Here is a 21,428-nt window from a genome sequence, read left to right on the forward strand (position 1 = left end):
ATAGCCTAGCCTCCTCTGAGAATTCTAGAGGCTCCCAACTCAAAACAAAGCAAAGAAAGAAAGAGAGGGAGGGAGGGAAGGAGGGAGGGAAGAAGGAAGGAAGGAAGGAAGGAAGGAAGGAAGGAAGGAAGGAAGCAAGCAAGCAAGCAAGCTAGCTAGCTCCCAGGGAACAACCCAAGGCTGTCCTTTGGCACATAGAGAAGCATGCTTACAAAGGCATGTACCTGTATACACACGTGCACCCCCACATACATACACAAATAAAAAACGAATGAAGCAGAAAGGCCACTGGAGAGAAAGGGGGAAGCAGAAACAAATAAAGTGGGAAGACAGGTGCACAACAGGGCTTAGCAGCAGGGAAGAGCGCTAGGTGCTCTTTCAGAGGACTGAAGTTTAGCTTCTTGGGGAGGGTGCTCACAACCACCCATGACTCTCATTCTAAGAGATCTAATGCCCTCCTTTGGCCTCCTTGTCCACTTGTTTGCAAGTGTACATGCCTGCACTCATACACATACATAAAAATAATTCTTTAAAAAGACAGAGAAGAGAAGAGCATCGTGGGGGCAAAACATTTTCAGGTACACAGTGAGATGAGAAAACCACTGTGACCATTGTCCTATCATTCTCTTGGCCAGGATCCTGGCAGTCATTATTCAGACCTCTGAACTACTCCTTATGGGAGCAATTTAGATAAATGGAGCCTGCTCTCTGCTTTGCATAAGAAGCCCGAGTCTGTGGGAATAGCCTCACAATGCAAGCTGGAAATCTTTTTCAGAGCTCTGGTTCAGCAGATGATGAAGCTACTCCCTCACCAGTAGAGTCTATAAGTTCTGGAGTTATCTTGGTTTCTAAAGTACTGAAAACCATGGATGAAATTCATCCAAACAGTTGAAAAGTCAACTCTGAATACTCTGACTTGCAGTTTCCATCCTGGGGAACTTTGCTTTCCTGTAATTTTGGGGAACTGCTAAAGTTGCTATTTCAAAATATTTGGCTTGTTCTAATATGCAAGAAGCTCTCCCGGAGGTTCCTGCAGCTTGGTAAGCTCTGTACAGATGAGGGAGTGGGGTCTTGCATGAGTGATTGTCCCACACTCTGGAAAAGTGCTAGGCAGATGGCTTGGTCAGCAAAGTGCTTGTCATACAAGGGTCCCCCAAAAGCTAGACATGCAGTTTACGTGCTGAAGAGGCAGAGGCAGGAACCCTAGGGCTCACTAGTCAAATTGATAAGTTCAAGATTCAAGCCAAAGATACTGTCTCAAACAGTAAGGACAGGTGAAGGACAGCAGAAGCTGTCTTATATTCCACAGGCACCAATACACATACATATATGTGTTTACATGCACATATATATGTATTTATACATACATATGCATACACACACAGCTAAAATAGAGTAATAAAATAAAACAGGAAGCAGGGAAGACATTTCTGGCATGTAAGGAACAACAGCTCCCCCCCCACCCCCCGTTCATCAAACCTTGCTCCCAACATCCTGTCCCAGTAATTTATCTCTGTTCTGTAGTTACCTGAAGTACAGCCCCATCGTGTTTTGTGTTCTATGAGCCCACAGCACTGATCAGTAGCAGCCTCCACAGTCCATGGGCAAACAGTCAGCGAATGCTCTTCACCCTACCTCCACCCACTCTGCCTCCATAACCAAATTCCAGCCAGCACAGATTTTCTTCCTGTTCTCTCTGAAGCTGACTTGACTGACAGGAGCCTTACCCTTTTCCCATTGAGCTTCCTGTCTTGCCACGTGTAGGAGGAGCCACTGGAGTACTCGCTGCAGGTGCTTGACAGCGATAGCTCGCTGCCACTGCTGCAGCTGTTTCGAGGACAGGGGTGATCAGGGATGACAACCCCTGAGCCAGAGTGTTTCAAGGCAGGGGCTCCTGATTTTGCGTTCTGGAGGTGTTCCTGTAAAAGCAGGACAGGGCTCAGCAAAGTATTGGCTTAAGAAGTAAACACCCAATGATCTTAGAGTAAATGGTTAAAAGCTCAGGTTTGGGAACCACATAGATCTTAGGCTGTGTGTGTGTGTGTGTGTGTGTGTGTGTGTGTGTGTGTGTGTGTGTATGTGTGTGTGTGTGTGTGCATGCCCGCACGTACGTGCCTATGCATATGTGCTTGGGGGGCCTCTGTGGGGAGGGTTATGTGAGCATGCATGCTCAAGCATGTGGAGACCACAGGACAAACTCAGCATATCATTCCTTAGGATACTTGTTAAAAGAACTTCTCACTGGCCTAGAAGTAGACAAGGCTTTCTGGCAAATGAGTGTCAGTGACCTGTTTTTGTCTTTCCACCACTGAGGTCACAAGCATATGCCACAATGCCTTGGGTTTTTTTTTTTAATTGTTATTTGTTTCTGGTTTTTAATGGGAGTTTGGGGGATCAAACTTTAAGTTTGGGAGACAAGCATTTTAAGTACGGAGCTAAGTCGTGTACCGTGCTCAGTTTCCCACCCCCTTCAGCTCTGTTTCACAATGTGTGGCTCCAGGAGGTTGTTTCACTTTGCTAGCTCTATCTTCCCTTTCAAATGAATACAAGAGTAAAGTTGGGCATAAACAGCCAAAGAGTGATGCGAGGTTCCAGATACGAAGAATATCCTTAGTGTCTGGTCTACTGAGGGTGCTCCGCTTATCTCAAGGTACCATTGTTATCACAATCGTGGGTTCTCATTGCATCCATTTATACTCTAAGAGATCAAATCAATATCAAAGCAAGACCCGGATGCAGGGAGTACAGCTGCTAGGAGAATTTAACACCATATATGAGATCCAGGGTTCAATCTCCAGCTCTGCAGAAGAAAATCAAACAATGATAACACCCCAAATGCTCCAGATGGAAGACACATCTAGGCTATAGGATTCAGAGCACCGGCATTAGCTTTAGCTAACTGGTATAAATTGGGTTCTATACTGCTACAAAAATGGCATTCTTGGGCTTATTTCTCCCAGTGGCCTCATTTGTAGAGTAGGCAATATCACTCGTAGGTTTCCTTCTAGTGGGGAGGTTAATCTATGTAAGCTATCATACACACCCCAGTCTATCTGTGCAGACGTGTAAGGCACCATGTGCCACAGGAAGGCACAAAGATCAGGCTTCCTGTGTCTCCATCAGAGGACTCCTCATGTCCGGCTGGCTGTGTGGGTGTTAACAGCCCCCATACTTTACAGATATAGACCTCGCATAGAAGGCCAAGGGGGTTAGAATTCCAGGGGCCCACACAAACCACAGGCAACAGATAAAGTGGTAAACACCCACGAGCATCTCGACAGCCACCTTGCAGGTGTAACAGATGAAGCTCCGAGGACTGGACAGGCTAAATTGATTTAGCATCCTGATCCAGAGTAGAAGCTCTCCATTACCGTCTAATTCTAGCCTATCTTTAGAAAGCCCTGTCTCTGAAACTCTCCAGTCGGGAGCCATCTGTCTCGGTGTCACTTGCAGAGGTGTGAAGCCTCTTACTTATGCAACTTATTGACATTTTATGGGTTCCATTAGTACCTGAGTACTTATCACTGTCCTGCAAACACAACTCTAAATGATAGTGAGCAACACCCCAGCTTGCTCCCCACCCTCTACCCCTCTCCCCAGCAGGCAGCCAGGATGGGAGAGTACTTGTGGTAAACCTTAAACCCTCACAGAGTACGGAGGGCACATTTAATTTTCTTGCTAATCAATAACTATAACACTCAATCATTTCATCTACCTTGCCACAGATACTTTACTTTTGCTTCATAGTGATCTAAGTGATTGTTAAAAAAATGCCAAGAATTTTTTTCATATCCTCTTCCTCTCTGCTGAAATGTGGGAATAAGAATCATGTCAGGAGAAACTAACTTGTCTTAAGATCCAGTTTTCAGCACTATCTACCAGTGACGCCCTTATATACTGTTAGATATAACTTAGTTAAAGTAAGTCTATCCTTGTTTCTTAACAGATATCTACAGCCAGCCAAAAGCTCTATTCACTTTCTTCTTTTCAGATAGGGTTTCATCCAACCCTTGAAGGCTGGCCTTGAACTCGCCATGTAGCCAAGTTTCTCAGTTACTTTCTGTTGCGACAAAGTGCTCTGACAAAAGTGACTTACAGGGTAAATGGTTTATCTTGGCTGACAGTTTCAGAGTGCTACAGTCCATCATGGCAGGGAAGAGGGAAGGGTGAGGAGGGATGGGGGGAAGAAAGCTCGCTGGTCGTGTTTCCATGCTCAAAAAGCGGAGATTGGATTTGAGTGGGTGTACCTTACACCCCTAGTGATAGCCTCCCTCCATTGAGATTTTATGTGTTAAGTGTTTCAGAACCTTCTAAAAGACTGCCATGGGCTGGGAACCAATGTTTCAAACATGTAAGACTACTGGTGGGGGGCACTTCACATCCAAACTACAACACTAAGGATGACTTTGAACTTCCGATCTTCCAACCTCTAGTTCCTCAGACTTAAAGGCATGCACTGCCATGCTCAGTTCATATGATGTTGGAGCTGGAACCTAGGGCTTGGTGCATTAGTCCTCTGCCAGCTAAACTGCATCCATTTATCCCTAGAAGACTCCATCTTGCGAGATAATCTGGTATCAGTGCCTCTGTTAATGTAGACATATAGAATTCATCCCTGTACAAACTCCTAGAAACATTCCATCAGCTTCTACTTGTATGTTAATGCTTTAAAGGATCTCCAGCTTAGTCTTTCATGTTTTGTTATGAGATTTATCTGGTGGCACTTGTTAGTTACAACAGCTTTTGCTCTGATAGACTTCACCCACTCTCCAGGAAGCAACTGTGTCTGCATCTTGCCACGTGACCTCCAATGGCTTTCCAATCTCTGCACTGGTTCTGGTGACTTTTTCTTCTTTCTCCCATAATACCAGAGTTTAGATGTAATTCTCTCTGTCTTGACCATCTATCCCCACCTGTCTAGCAAAACCACATCTGTCCCTACAGCTCAATTCAATGCCTCAGCCTGAGAAAGCAGAAGGCATTCCCAAGTGCGTACACCCTTTAGAGGAGGGATTAAAGTGACACGAAAATAGAATGTAGGAGATGGGTAGACTTGAGAAAGAACTGCTGGCTCTCCCTTGGAGTTGATCTTGAGTGCCAAGAGAGATATTGTATAAGACACTTGAGGGAGGTGGGGAATGTCAGCCTATGTAATGCGAGAGATTAAACAAAGAGGTCTGTTAAGACATACTCTTTATGTGCATACAAATCATATGGGGGAATCTTGTTCAACTGCAGCCTCTTACCTAGTACTTCCGCCATAACACTTCCAATGTGTGCAATAACATTTATAAGAATTGGACATTCCGCTTGTCTTATAGAATTGAAGGCTCTCTCCCTTCGAGACTCCATCATACTGTCTGTGCTATGATGCCATAACTTTCTTAGTATTCTGGAAATGGAAGGGAGTGAAGGCTCTCTCTTCACAGTCTAACGCGATACACACAGCAACCATCTCGCCTCCAATTTCAGGCCTATGACTGTGAGCCTACACCTTTCCTACTAAAGCTCTTCTGCAAAGTAATTTTGTCTCAGTTTTATTTCTAGGGACCTGCTCTCATCCCAGCATATTTGAGGTGGAGAGACCGTAGAACATAGGTGTGGGTTGGTTAGAGAGGGATTCTCCAGTAAAGGGAGGGAGAACCAGTCGTCCACTTGGGAAACTCCAATCGCCCTACTTAATTTAAAAGACTAGAATTCTACCGCCATAGTGTACAGCCAGCTCTCCTCTGATGTTTGATCATATCCACCAATCATTATCAGCTCTGGTTAGGACCTGTTCTGTGGTCAAGCACTTGGCTTCTGATGCCATCAATGAGGCTTGAATCCCTGCTCTTCCAAATTCGAGCTCTTTGAACTTAGGGGCTATTTAACCACCCTGTACCCTTTTAATACCTCTACTGTTCCCTTTTTGGTCAGTAAAGTTCACTGAGATACTTGCTACATCAGATAATTATGAAGGCTGATCAATCCCCAAGAATATGATGGACTTGAGGATTTCTAGGTGTGGTTGCACGCACGCACACAGACACACACACACACACATACACACACATTGAGGCTCTTCAACTCAACTGTAAATTTACAGACCCCAATTAAATAACTTTGTTTTACATCTCTTAAGATACCACCAGTATCTGACACATTGCACATAAGTCCTGAGGACAGCTATATTAGATAATTACCCAAACTGGGTACACAGTATTCTTAGGGACAACTGATAGAAGTTTCTGGAAACACGTTCAGGTAGACAGATTTCTTGGTCTTCCTTCCCATGGCTATGGCTAAGCTATCCCCTTCCATGCACACATTTCATGTGCCAGTTCCATTTCCTGTCTGCTCTCTGCCTCCTGTCTGTGCATGCAATGTTCCCACCTTGTCTACTACACATGCAGTGATGACTTCTACCAAGATAGACTACATCCCTGGGAACTGTGAGCCCATATGAGCCATCTTGCCCTTAAGTTGCCCTGTGTGTTATTTTATTACAGCAACAAGGCTCAAATCTTAGCCATAATGTTACAATGTCCAATAAGGGGCAATATAAGGAGGCAACCAACTAGAGACCCACAGACACAATGCATCCTACTCATCACAGATGTCTATGAAAACATATGGTGATTGTTATTAAATACCATCTTTGTGGAATGTGCATATTGGTTTCCTTTCCAACATTATCCTATTTACATCCATTTAATTGGTAAAATCCATATCTTGCTCCACTACAAATGTCTCTTTCACATTCTGTTCTAGATTACCAACTTAAATGGTTCATGTTCTCTGATATTCATACTATGAGAAACACAACATAAAAGCTACAGTTTCCGTTTAATGATATATAGAAACTATAGAAACACAGAGACTGAAACCAAGAGTTTCTTTAATAAAAACTACAAATTTTCAAGATTCATAATCTTAAGGTCACAGCATAGATCAGGGGCTGTGAAGTCTTTGCAGATGTAGAAAATGACAGTATTTTACTGAAATGTCATTCCAATTTAACGAGAATATTTATATCAGATAGGGAATATATTATTTGCAACTGACAAAATTATATGGCAAAATAGAGGTCAAGTTTTCGATGACTTGCTCCTGCCATTTTTAAGGCTAATATTTTTCAGTATGTATTTATATGGCTGTTTTTTCTTTCTCAAATAACTTTTTTAACCCAATGAAAGTTGAAAACTGTCATGGTTAAAGTTTTACCAAACAAGCACAAAGCTATCCCAAACTATAGGGGGGAAAATGCAGGACCCATGAATTTTTAAAAGTTCATACATAATATATCATAAGAGAAGAAGAGACAATATGGGATGTGGGCTTTAATAAAAAGCCCCCTTGACCATTACTCAGAGACTCTGATATATAATCAATACCCAAAGAGCTATCTTGGGGACAAAGCCAAGATTTACAATACTTTTGCAGAAAGTGACACTTCCTGCTTACTCTATCAACAGGGGAACATGTTATTGAATTTCAGAGAACACAAGAAAATATGGTGTTGCTCCCTGCCTGCGGATGCTTCAGAGGTGTATCTTGTGGTTCACTTTTGGCATCAGAGTTGATGGAAGTAAGAAAACACCATTCCATGAATACAGCTGGAAGACTCACATGAAACTTAATATCTGTCCATGACAGTGTCAGACTTTGGCTTCCTCCTGCCTCTGAGAGCAGATCACCAGAGGAGAGAACTATGGCATGTGAGTGACTTTCTAAGGTAAAACCAAGCAGAGATGTTGGGTAGCTTTACTTCATTTGTTTCAAAATCTGACTTGGGCCTGATCCATTTCTATGGAGTTTGGTAGTTCCCAGTAGGAGAAAACATGTCAGAACCCACGCAAGTCTGTCCTTGCTCATGAGCGTTCCGTTCTGTGTGTTTGTATTTGCAAGTTGCGTGTTATAGACAATATTCACAATTTTACAATCTGACAGTTTGTCTGGGAAAATTCTTTGAAGAAGAATAAAAAGATGCACTGGGTTGGGGAGATGGCTCTGTTAGTAAAGTACTGCTGTACCAACGTGAAACCCTGCGTTTGATCTTCAAGACTCAGAAAGTAGTCTTTGCCAGAGAAGAACACAGCAGTTGATGGCCCAATACAAAATGGTCAGCTTGAAAATGTACATAAAGTAACATTAAACCGACTAAGAACATTTTACTGATATTTTAGAAATATATTCATGCATATAAACATATATGTGTATAATAACAATTAATGAAAATGTCTATTATTTGACAGAGAGTAAGGACTGCTCTGCTTGGTTATTTGCAGGCCAGTCAGAAACTCTGTCTCAAAAAAATAAAACATCTCTGCTATAGCAGGTTTCCCTCAAGGTTGACCTCTGACTTTCACAGACATTCAGATATACAGACATAATAGTTGGCATATTGATAAGGAAAACCATCTATACCCTAACACATCTTCTGGCTGGTGTGAACATTAACTTTTGATACTTTCATTAAAAAAGTGAAAACAGTCACAAGGTTAATTTTATTATGTTCAGTCATGGTTAAAAATCTAAGCGAATAATTCTAAAAGTGACCTTATATCTAAACAGTACTGATCTTAGGAAATCTTCCTTTGGACACATTTTAACTGAAAGTTATTAGCATCATCTGCTTGGAACAATTAATGTGAATAGAAAATAATTGCATCAGGGACCTAGGGACTCAGAAGTTTCCATGCATTAATACTTAACATGTTATTCAATTATATAGTGAATTTTTTTTATATTTCAGTTTTGTTTGGGAGACCTGCTACAGTGAAGACGTTTCACTATATTAATCTTTATACTAATTGCTGAGGCTTTCCAGTGGACACTAAATTTGATTTGTTTAATTGCAAATACAATAAAACCTATGATTTATGTGTCATGTTTCTGCCAGGCTAGTGGTGTTTAAAAAAATGATCTCTGTTATTCTGGTTTGTCTTGGTCATAACTTTGATGATTTCAGAGGTATCAAAAAAACTCCAATCAAGTGGTTAAATAATGTGGCCAAGAAGATCCTTTCTAGCATAAGGTGGACTTGTTCCGTGGTAAGGCCAATGTAAGGGCCGGGAGATAACTCATGGAGTGAAATGCTTGCAGCAACAGTGTGAAGTCCTGAGATTGCATCCTCAGAAACCACTTAAAGCTGAACATGGTAGCACATGGATTTATAAGTCTATAATCCTGTGGCGAGATGGGAGATGGAGAGAGCAGAATCTTCCATAAGCAAATATCATGGCACACCTAGTGGTGAACAAAAGGAAACTGTGTCTCCACAAGGGTAGAAGATGAGGACCTCCACCTGAGGTCATCCTCTAACCTCCACATTTAACCTATGGAATATGTATTTCCCCCAAACAGACATAAATCACAATTATAACAGCTCCCACATGTGAGAGAGGAGGGAGGGGGGAGAGAGGGAGGGAGGGAGGGAGGGAGGGAGGGAGAGAAGGGGGGGGATTGAAATATCTTAGATTCTCTGCTACTAGGAAATGTTAGGGGACTGCAAGTTTGGCCTTGCAGAGGTTACTTTGTCCCAGAAAATTGGTCATGTTGTGATAAGAAATATAAATTCCACTAAAATAACTATCATGCATTTGTTTCTATTATCAGGGTAAATTTTCATGAGCCTCTTGTACACTTGGTTAGCTAGGCACTCAATAAATCTTTGTAGGATACCTCTTGAACAATGTATACTTTAGAAGGACTATACTTCATCATAAAGGAATGTTAATGGTATTTTTCCCCTGGCCTAGGTAGACCAGTTGTCCTTATCAGCTGAGTTTTAAACTCCTATTTGTTTGTTTGTTTGTTTCATATTTGTATCCATTTCCTCTCGATCTCTTTTTCTGTACAGGCACTTAAAAAACTTTTTGGCAGTTGCTATAAAAATTCGAAGTTTTTAAAACTGCCAAGACTGCAATCACTATTTAGCAAAATGATACAGTTTCTGCATGATAACACCTTTCTCAAGTTCTTTCTGGGATCTAGGATTCCCTATTGTTAACTAATCAGCACTTGTCATAGAGTATTATATTCAATAAGTACCCAATTAATGCTCATTACAGTCCAGAGAGAAAAAGATGTTCTTAGACTTTATCCATCTATATACAGGTTTAAGAGACTGAGAGAGTGCCAAACGAATTATATTTTTAAGACCTAATGATACATTTATCAATATGCAAACAGCAGCAGCAGTTATGGGAAATGACATTAAACAAAAGAAATGATGATTTTTGAGTGGTAGATCATGTGATTTGAGGGAAGAGTCCTCTGTAGATTAGATAGCTGACTTCTCATTCGGTTCATGATTGTGCTTCTCTCTTTCTTCTCAGATAAAATGATGTCACTGTTTCACATACTGCATGAATATGTGTCTGTCAAACCCACCCTCCTCAATGATGCATTGTGCCACTGATTTTATCTAATTGATCAATCTATTCCCTTAAGCAATTTAAGAGAGAAATATTTTTTCTTTTGATATAATTTTTCTGGGTATAGCCCATTATGGTGGGGAAGTAAAAGAAATAGGAGTGTGTATACGCATGTGCATGCATGCATGGCACATGTGCAGTGAAAATGCAGAAGCAAATATATCACAGTGCATGTGTGGAAATCTGAGGACAGCTTCACACTTTAGTCTTCTCCTTCCACTTGGCTTGGGACCTTTTTTTTGTTGTTGTTGTTGTTGTTTTTTGGTTTTTTTGGTTTTGTTTTGTTTTTTGTTGTTGGTGTTGTGTGTGTGTGTGTGTGTGTGTGTGTTTCTTTTTTTTTTTTTTTTTTTTTTTTTTTTTTTTTTTTTGTTCTTAGTGGTGCACACCAGTTCTTCCTTGGACTCAACTGCATCTGCCTCCTACTCCTTGTAGGAGTGTTGATAATACAGATATGTTCAGCTTTACATGGGCTCTGGGGATTCAAACTCAGGTCCTCATGCTTGCATGGCAATTGCTTCATCCACTGAACCACCTTCCCAACACTCATGGAAAATTTAACTAAAGCCATTGTCAAAGGGAGTAAGCCAGAACGCCAGAATCCTAATTAGACTCAACCTAATTAGATACACATTCTGTATCACACTTATCTATAGTTCTTGTTCATTGTTAGTATCCCTCCGGATGCTATCGCTCATGTGAAATGCTTTAAGTTTCAAATCTCTAACGTGAAAATCCACAAGATTCCTAGATATAATTCAGTTCTGATATAAAGAGTAACAAATTCACATACACAGGAATGGGCAGGGGGAAGGAGAGGGGGAGAGAGAGAGGGAGGCATACACTCCTGCTACCTTGATGTTTCCACTATAATGAACTTTCAGGTCACAGTCTGATAGCTATGCTTAGCTATCTTTCTTGTACAGACCACCTTCCCAGTAAGTGGTAGCACTCATAGTGCAACTAGGCTCTTCCTCCATCAAAACAATCTCTTATAGAAATGTCCACAAACCAACTTAATAAAGACAATTACTCAATGAAGACTATGTTTATCAAGTGATTCAAGGATATTTCAAGTATGCAGTTAACACTAACTAGGACAATATAGAGGTATATATGTATATTTATATGTATATATGCATATATACACATTCATATATAACTATAGCAGCAGAGCAAAGTGGGTTCTTATACTATAAATTTCAGCTTTGTTGCAGTTAGATCAACAACAGTCACTGTGTGCAGGAGTTGGGGTGGGGATGTTTTGGAAGACATAAATAATATCTCAATTCATATCCAAGACACAACACATTGCTCACACCAGTATAAACTACGAAGTGTGACTCAAGGACCCAGCAGTGTAAGGGCAGCTGATATCTAAGTTGCACATAAGATCAATATTCTCTCTCTCTCTCTCTCTCTCTCTCTCTGTGTGTGTGTGTGTGTGTGTGTGTGTGTGTGTGCGCGCGCGCGCTCAGTAGTCTTCGGGCGGTCAGCCTTATGCTGCACTGGTCTGCATCTGTAAGACAAGACTTAGGGATGTTTTCTTTAACAGACTGTGCCAAGGACAGGCTGTCCTTTATCTGGAGGGATCAAGGTGAGTGCTCCCTTGAGAGTGGCAGGGACCAATTCTGCAGCTGTGTGGTTAATGATGGCTGTGGAGAGTGGAGAACAGAGCCAGCAGAGCGAGGCTGGAGGGCCAGAGTTTTCCATTATGTTTCTCCCATTATTTACCATGCTGCAGTTTCTCAGATGCTCACTGAAGGCTTATTGCATTTAACAGAATTCTGCCTCTAGGTTTGGACTCAGAACATGATGATGTCTTAACTTCAAGGTAGTGATTGTGGAGGCCAGGAAGACACCACGTCTTTATTTAGTGGTTGAGGTGAGGTCAACGCTGAGCTCTTCATCTGAGAAGTCTGGGGACATTGGGAAATGTGCTAGGTGAACCACAGAAAGAAAGTGATAAACAGCTTTTATTTTTATTGTTGTACTTCCTCAAGTTTGGAAATGAGGGTGTGACATTTTCCCTGCTAGGATTTCTGAAGTTAATAGCTTTGCTTTAGAGTAAAACAAAGACAATAAAACAAAAGGTTATGTGGCCATGAGTTCCAGTTCCTCATTCATGTTCCTTAAGATAATTAATCTAACACTATAACCATGTGCACAGTTTCCCTCCTCTATTAAAAAAAGGAGCATCTGGGGCCACAGAGATTGCTCAGGAGACACAAGCATGATGACCCAAGTTTTGATCCCCAGAACCTATACAGAAAGCAGAAAGCTAGACACAGGAATATATGCCTGTAATCCCACAGCTGACCGATGAACAGGGAGAGCAGGATTCTTGGCGATTGCTGGCCAGTCAGGCTAGGAAGTCATTTAAGCTAGATCAGGAAGATATGCATGTGTGTGCGGTGTGCATGTGCATGTGTGCACACGTGCAAACACACACATACACACATACGTACACACACACACAATAGTAAGAATAAAATAAAACTAAGGTAGAACAGTAAAGGAACAATATCTGCATCCATGGGCAAGACAATGGGCACATGTACATATGCATGCACCACACACAAAGACAAATATCCATACAAGAGACTAAGTATGGATGGGTTGGAATAATGGACTCCACCAATATGGATATTTAGGTTCAGCAACAGATGGAGGGATATTCTTTAAGGTTTTATTTTTCTTCTTTTTAATTGTGTGTATGTGTTGATGTGAGTGCAGGCAACCTCGGAAGCGAGAGGTACCTGATTTCCCTGGATCTGGTGTTATAGGCATATGTGTGTGCTGGGAAGTAAACGCAGGTTTCCTGCAAAAGCAGTCAGGGCTCTTAACTGCAGAACCATCTCTCCAGCTCTATGAATAATATGTTTAACCTGTTATCATCTAACACCCAGATTTATTTAACTTGGTGAAAGCTGTAATTACCCAAAGTTCAACCCTGGTTCTGTTTCGTGTTTGCCAGAGTTACTCTTTCACCTTTTTCTGGAGAATAACCTCTCAGCTGAAGGAGAGGGCTTCTCTTTCCACTGTTGTTTGGTTTTCTGTCTTAATTACAAAGTGAGATGGCCTGCTCATGCCATATGAGCTAGTGCCAAGCTAAGTTCACTCACCAGCTTTTCCTCAACACTACAATATGCTCTCAATGGTTCATCTTCATTGTCAATTTAATGAGATGGAGAATCACCATGGGAACACACTTCTGCGTGTGTTTATGGGGGTGTTTCCAAAAAACCCCTGCTGAATGTAGAAGCCCCATGATAACTATGAGTAGTACCATCCCATGTGCTGAGACCCTGGATTGATAATTAAAAGAGAATGCCTGCCGAGTACCAGCACTCATTCCTCTGTGCTCCCTGATGGGTGAAATGTGAGCAGTAGCCTCCTGCTCCAGCCATTCTGCCTTCTCAACTACGATGGACTGTGCACTCTCAAACTGTGAGCCATGACAAACCTTCCTTCCTTGGGTTGCTTTTGTTAAGTATTTTGCCACATCAGTTAGAAGAGTTACTGATAATGGAGACACTGGGAAAGGTAGATAGGAAATTTAGAGGCCTGAGCGATTTCCTGGTATCTATGCACCCACCAATTATTACTATGGCTCAGCACCTGACTCACCAGCAGGAAGACAGTTCAACTCCCCATTGCTACCTCTGTCCAGGCAGCTGTTCCTCACCTGTTCCTGCCTCTGTGTGACTAGCTGGCTACTCATGTGACTTTGAACTTGCTTACTGCTCACCCTTCCTTACATCTAGTGATTTTGAAGCTCAAATTAATTTCTTTTAAAGTATTTTCCTTTTCTAATTTTAAAATTTTAATCAATTATTATTGTGTCCGTATGTTTGTGTGTATGTTGTGGGTGGTCACATGTGTCACAGTCCATATGTAGAAGTCAGGACAATTGGTCATGAGTTGGTCCATTCCCTCAACCACCTTGGTCCTAGAGATCAGATGAGGAGGTAAATACCCTTACTACAAGCATTTTTACTGGCTTCTTGTGATTGCTTGTGATTCACTTACTACAGTATTATTGTAAATGGTCTTGCATTCACTTCAGAGAGAGATCCAATCTCACAGCTCTAGATTAGCCTAGAGCCCTGTTTCTATTCCTCTGACTGTGTCCTATGCTGATGCTATACACAGTGTTCCCACCCTGTAATCCCACATTGCAGGGGCAAACCTGGTGAGAGGTCTTAGAACATTTTCTAAGCATCTTTTGATATTGCCAACATTCCAAAGTGTCCCATTGCCTGTATAAGATAGAAAATATCTGTGGGCTCTATTTAAGGGAAGTGTTTCCAATATGGCTGTGAATCAGATACAGCTTGATGGAGACACGTTGTTCCTTCTGTAGGGTAATAGAGCAATTTTCATAGTTATATGTAAGAATTGCTCAAAGTAAGCTCAATAAAATTGCCCCAAATAGCTTAGCCTGAGAAGTATAATTTCTGTATGGAAGCCTTATTTATCAAACAATCTTCCCCTATTAAAGACACATGCACACACACCACCACCTACAACAATAAAAACAAAAGCCCTCAAACTTTTGACTCTCATACTAGACATATTTTTGCCCTTCTCAGAAACAAGATTTTCACTACCCGTTCTAAATTCCATAAAAAGTGATTGCAGCAGATTCTTGGGTTAGCATTTCATGGGTTTTGGTTTTAATACATTAAGAATTTATTATAAAACTGAATATTGCATAACTTTGTGTTATATAATGGAGTATTAGATGGTCATTTCTTAAATTCACAAGAATTTGAGCCTGGGACAGAAAAATCATTTTTGGTAAAAGTTGATATTTAATTAATTATGCCTTTCTTTCTATTTTGGGATATAAAGATACAAACACATAATCTGACCTTGCCATCTTGCTGACTGGTGCAGAGGAAATGTCTTTTAAACGTTCTTGAGGAAGACATTTAACAAATATACCCATCATGGTGTGATCTTACTTGAGTTTAATTTTTATAATTATTTTTAAGGTCTATCACAATAATTCTTGCTTCAATGATTCTTTTCCCTAACAACATTTCTTCCTCTGCATGTCAATCCTCACTGAGGACACTGTCTCACTTTGGACGGTGCCTTGGTTCATGCTATTATTTACCCTCCTCCTTTCTACTTCTTTGGGATTCCCGTTATAAAATGCTTTTGTCCACAGCTATATTCAAAACCTTCTTCAAGGCTCTCCACTCCCATGACAACCCAATCATATAGAGGCTGCTAAGAGCGTAGCCTTCAGTGGCTACAAAGTTTCTCTGACGGATGAAAACAGGCAAAGGATTTCCCTTTGGGAATGTCTACTGCTCAGCGCATCAGAAAACATTTATGAAGCCCCCACTGTGTGCAGAAGCCTGATGATAGAAAAGAAGATGAAAAGAAGGTCATTAGCTCAGTCTATGAGATCAATGAAGTGCCCAAAATGCACAGATTAGGAAAAGAATTCTAAGGCATAACAAGCAAAAGAGGTTATAGCAGAGGGGGCAACCCGAGACCCAGTGGGTACAATGTGTTACTTAGCATGCAGGAAGCCCAGTGTAGGACCCTGGCATGCATGGCATAGACTGTTCATCATAGTGCATACCTGTCACCCCACCACTTGGGAAGATGGAGGAAGGGGAAATCAGAAATTCAAAGTCATTCTCAAGTGTTGGAGGCCAATCTGAGCTACAGGGGATCCTCTCTCACAAAGAAATAATGGTAGGATAAGAGTTGTTTGGGGGAAGTGAAAGAGACCGGGGTGGGGAAGGGTGCTTGCAATGTGTTAGCAGCACAGGCTAGCCAGTGGCAGGAAGTCATCTGTACAGCAACTCTGTGCAGGAGGGACTCCGCTCTCACAATCCATCACCATATCTCCTTGTCAGGGCTTTTCAGGAACCTGAAAGCCCACCTGGAATGTTCAGACACAGTATAACCTCATATGACAGTGGCTAAGAAACATGAGGGAGGACTGGGCCTTCCGTGTGGTAGGTAGATCAGACTTGTGGGCAGATGAAGAGCCACTTCCTAAAGGTGGCTCATGCTTGCCCTGGGTCCTCCCTAAGTGTCCCTTTTGTCTTTGGCTGTGAAGCAGATCAAAGGGAGGAAGTGACTCAGAGCAGCCTGAACTTATTCTGGGATCTAAGAGATACAGAAATGCTTCAGATTTCCATTTTTATCGCTAATTACTTTAACAGGTTCTTTAATAAGTGCCTCCCAATTGCCCCTGCTGTTCCGTAAAATTATCTGCACTGCTTTTTTTTGCATTTTTAAGTTCTAACTCTCCAGAAGCTTTCTGCTTTTTATATTCAGGGGGTTGAATTTCTCTAAGCTACACAGACTAGAAGGAGAGGAAAAAAAGACAAATGTTTTTCTTTTTCTGTTTTTTTTTCAAGACCTAATGGAAACCATACTGATAGTCCCTGGAGTTTAATGTACCATTTATTAGGAAGAAATAAGATACCTTCTGCCCTGGGGAGGAAAGAGGCACCATATGAAGTCCTTTGCCTGAATTTACCTTAGAAAGGGCCATGGTACTATGTGGAACAAGTTGCTAACTTAGTTTTTAGGGAGCAGGAAGTGAAGATGGCAGGTGCCAAGGAAGTTGTCCACAGGTTATAGGACTGTGTCCATCCCAGGAAAAATGAATTTGGGGCTTTCCCTCGAATCTGTTTCCTGTCTCAGTCTAGACACTTCCTCTAATACCCAGCTTCACTTCTGCCATGGCAGAAGGGTATTAATAATCCCATTGGTATCTTTTACAAAACAAGTCTCATAAAAGTTGCGTTCTCAGCCTAAAATGCTAAGCTTATGCTTCAGATCTATTCCCATTGGATGAATTATGTTGTCATGGAGATTTACTTTTTCTGCCTAGATGATTTAAACTGTTATCTTTTAACCCTACCTTTTGGGTGATGAAACCGACCCAAGAGTTAAAATGGCTGAATGAAGGTCTCATAACTAGTACTTGAAGCCCAGGAAGCCTGATTACAGAGTTCATGCTTGCAATTTTACTCAATTAAATTTACTTAATGATGGTTTGTCAAGGACAATTTACTAAAATAACAATATAAATTAATTAGACAATGAAATGGACTGCATAGAATTAAGGAAATATCTTCAAATCCAATATATCTTTGCTGTCTGGACTCAAGCACAGGTCATCCATGTAATAAAAAATACTTTATTGCTATTTTACTGCCATTAGAGTTATACTACAATTGTCTGATAATGTTTTTATGTGCATTTATCAATTATGTCGGAAGTGATTTCTTTGTCATTTGAATACATATAGACATATAATTTATTTGACCTTATTCTTCCAATTGTCATCTGTTGTCCCCTCCCACTTCTGCTGATCCCTTTCCTCTTCCCTAAGAGTCATAGGACTTCCATGTCGTCTGTGTGTGACTCAATGAGTTTCATTACTGCTGCTTACAGAGGTGTGGGCAAATGGTTATTTACAGAGACATGGCAACTTACCAGTACCCACAGCACTGAAGAAAATGCCCCCCCTTTCCCCTAGTAACTGTACCTTATGATTGGTTTGATTGGCTATTATTTCTTTCTTAAATTTCTCCTTTTTTTTTTTTCTCAAGGAAACACAGTTCTGTTCACGCATGTGGACATAACTGGAACACTAAACTAAGTTGAACAGTAGCGAACCCTTAAAGAGAATGCTCCTGAATTCTAAGTATGTAAGTTTTCATAAAACTTTTTCTCCTTAGACCTCCTTTTCTGTAGAAAATGTCATTGCCTCCACTAGTCAGATAAGGAAACTGAAGAGAAAGAGTGTTTCTATAATCTGAGGTCAAGGGTTTGAACTGCCATGACCCAGTCCTTGTAACACCACATTCTCTGTCTCTAGACAGCCTTTTCCATGCTTTACTTAATATTTCACTGCTACTACACTGTCAGGGATAACATGGTCCCTGGCACCTGGAACTCAAGGGAGGGCACCTTGACTACCTCCTCCCAGGGCAGTGGGGATATAAAGCCTCAGCAAGGGTCCCCTGAGGTGTTATAAACAAGAACAAAAGGAAACTATTCAAAAGTCTGACAGGGATGGGAGAGATGCTTTTCAGGTCCCACGCCTTCCTGGAGGAAGACCCCTGCACAGCAAATGCTAACAGCTGGGAAAGGAGAATCATTCTGCTTTGAGGGTGTGGCCACTGAAGATTTGTCACACCCCAGGGGATGGGTCCAAACCCAGGCACATGGACAACACTATGTAGTGTGAGTTCTAAGCTGGAGTGGGATGTGAAGGACAGGCATGATCATATGTCCTTGTATATATGTATAAATTCTCAAAAATGAAGAAAAACAAGGCAGTTGCTTCAGCTGATACAGGACAGCATCATACCCCAAGTGGTTTATAACTAAAATAAAGTGAATTCTGTAGGCCACATGATTTGATCACGCCAAGATTACAATGTTGGTTTGAGCTGCCTCCTGGTTCACTGTGGGAACCTTCTTGTTGTAATCTGCCCAGACAGAAAGGCCATTCCGTGTGGCTTCTTTTAAAAGGCATCAAGTCACCTATTAGGTTCTAATCACCTTCCATAATTGCCTCCCAAACGCCCCAACAATAATCCTATCCACACATGGATTAGGTTATTTTTTGAGACAGAACAATGAATATTTAAAATCTTACATATTAAATACAAAATGTGTATCTGAAGATGACCTTGAACTTCTGATCTTCCTGCCTCCAAGTCCTAAGTCCTTGGATCAAAGGCAAGTATGTACCACCGCATCCAGTTATGTAGTCCTGGTGATTGAAACTAAGGCTTTGTGCATACTAGGCAAGCACTTGGCCAACTGAGCTGTGCATCCAGGCCTCAAGTCAAAATATCAACAAGATTTTGGGGGCATAGGCACATCTGGATTTTACAAAGACCGAAAGATGAAAGAAGTGTCTTACTAGGTAATTCTAGGTTGACGTTGAAAGGTAAGTGACAGCAGCCCTCTGCTCCCAAACCCCGTGGGAGAGAGACCTCACTGCCTGGTCAGGTGGGCACTCCTGAGGCTGCAGAGCAGAAGAGACCACCAACACTGCCCACCCCTGCCCACATCCCTGGCCCAAGAGGAAACTGTATAAGGCCTCTGGGTTCCCGTAGAGGAGGGCCCAGGAGCAGCAGGACCGCTGCGTCTGAGACACCGCCAGAACCTGAAGGGACAGACCGGATAAACAGTTCTCTGCACCCAAATCCCATGGGAGGGAGAGCTAAACCTTCAGAGAGGCAGACACGCCTGGAAAACCAGAAGAGACTGCACTCTGCACACATCTCTGACACCAGAGGAAAACACCAAACACCATCTGGAACCCTGGTGCACGGAAGCCCCCAGAAAGGGCGGCGCAGATCTTCCTGGTTGCTGCCGCCTCGGAGAGCTCGTAGGCAGCACCCCACGAGCAAACTTGAGCCTCGTGACCACAGGTAAGACCAACTTTTCTGCTGCAAGTGACCTGCCTGGTGAACTCAAGACACAGGCCCACAGGAACAGCTGAAGACCTGTAGATAGGAAAAACTACACGCCCAAAAGCAGAACACTCTGTCCCCATAACTGGCTGAAAGAAAACAGGAAAACAGGTCTACAGCACTCCTGACACACAGGCTTATAGGGCAGTCTAGCCACTGTCAGAAATAGCAGAACAAAGTAACACTAGAGATAATCTGATGTCGAGAGGCAAGCACAGGAACCCAAGCAACAGAAACCAAGACTACATGGCATCATTGGAGCCCAATTCTCCCACCAAAGCAAACACAGAATATCCAAACACACCAGAAAAGCAAGATCTAGTTTCAAAATCATATTTGATCATGATGCTGGAGGACTTCATGAAAGACGTGAAGAACTCCCTTAGAGAAACACAGGAAAACATTAATAAACAAGTAGAAGCCTACAGAGAGGAATCGCAAAAATCCCTGAAAGAATTCCAGGAAAACACAATCAAACAGTTGAAGGAATTAAAAATGGAAATAGAAGCAATCAAGAAAGAACACATGGAAACAACCCTGGATATAGAAAACCAAAAGAAGAGACAAGGAGCTGTAGATACGAGCTTCACCAACAGAATACAAGAGATGGAAGAGAGAATCTCAGGAGCAGAAGATTCCATAGAAATCATTGACTCAACTGTCAAAGATAATGTAAAGCGGAAAAAGCTACTGGTCCAAAACATACAGGAAATCCAGGACTCAATGAGAAGATCAAACCTAAGGATAATAGGTATAGAAGAGAGTGAAGACTCCCAGCTCAAAGGACCAGTAAATATCTTCAACAAAATCATAGAAGAAAACTTCCCTAACCTAAAAAAAGAGATACCCATAGGCATACAAGAAGCCTACAGAACTCCAAATAGATTGGACCAGAAAAGAAACACCTCCCATCACATAATAGTCAAAACACCAAACGCACAAAATAAAGAAAGAATATTAAAAGCAGTAAGGGAAAAAGGTCAAGTAACATATAAAGGCAGACCTATCAGAATCACACCAGACTTTTCGCCAGAAACTATGAAGGCCAGAAGATCCTGGACTGATGTCATACAGACCCTAAGAGAACACAAATGCCAGCCCAGGTTACGGTATCCTGCAAAACTCTCAATTAACATAGATGGAGAAACCAAGATATTCCATGACAAAACCAAATTTACACAATATCTTTCTACAAATCCAGCACTACAAAGGATAATAAATGGTAAAGCCCAACATAAGGAGGCAAGCTATACCATAGGAGAAGCAAGAAACTAATCATCTTGGCAACAAAACAAAGAGAAGAAAAGCACACAAACATAACCTCATACCCAAATATGAATATAACAGGAAGCAATAATCACTATTCCTAAATATCTCTCAACATCAATGGCCTCAACTCCCCAATAAAAAGACATAGATTAACAAACTGGATACACAACGAGGACCCTGCATTCTGCTGCCTACAGGAAACACACCTCAGAGACAAAGACAGACACTACCTCAGAGTGAAAGGCTGGAAAACAACTTTCCAAGC

The 21,428-nt window shown here is 41.6% G+C and overlaps 1 protein-coding gene across 16 annotated transcripts in view; it reads right to left on the minus strand.

Moving 5' to 3' along the window:
- Nckap5 (NCK-associated protein 5) overlaps positions 1–21,428 on the minus strand; it is a 913,274-nt gene that overhangs the window by 116,761 nt on the left and 775,085 nt on the right. For 14 of the 16 annotated variants that reach the window (XM_017599040.3, XM_039091162.2, XM_063272672.1 and 11 more), the window contains one exon: positions 1,728–1,919. The exons of 1 other annotated variant lie outside the window; for it this stretch is intronic. In XM_017599040.3, the coding sequence (XP_017454529.1) occupies positions 1,728–1,919 (192 nt within the window). Of the gene's footprint in view, positions 1–1,727; positions 1,920–7,611; positions 7,709–21,428 lie in introns of all 16 variants that reach the window. One more of the 16 variants, XM_039091169.2, reaches the window with a different exon arrangement.

Source organism: Rattus norvegicus, chromosome 13, assembly GCF_036323735.1.
Source record: "Rattus norvegicus strain BN/NHsdMcwi chromosome 13, GRCr8, whole genome shotgun sequence".
NCBI lineage: Eukaryota > Metazoa > Chordata > Mammalia > Rodentia > Muridae > Rattus > Rattus norvegicus.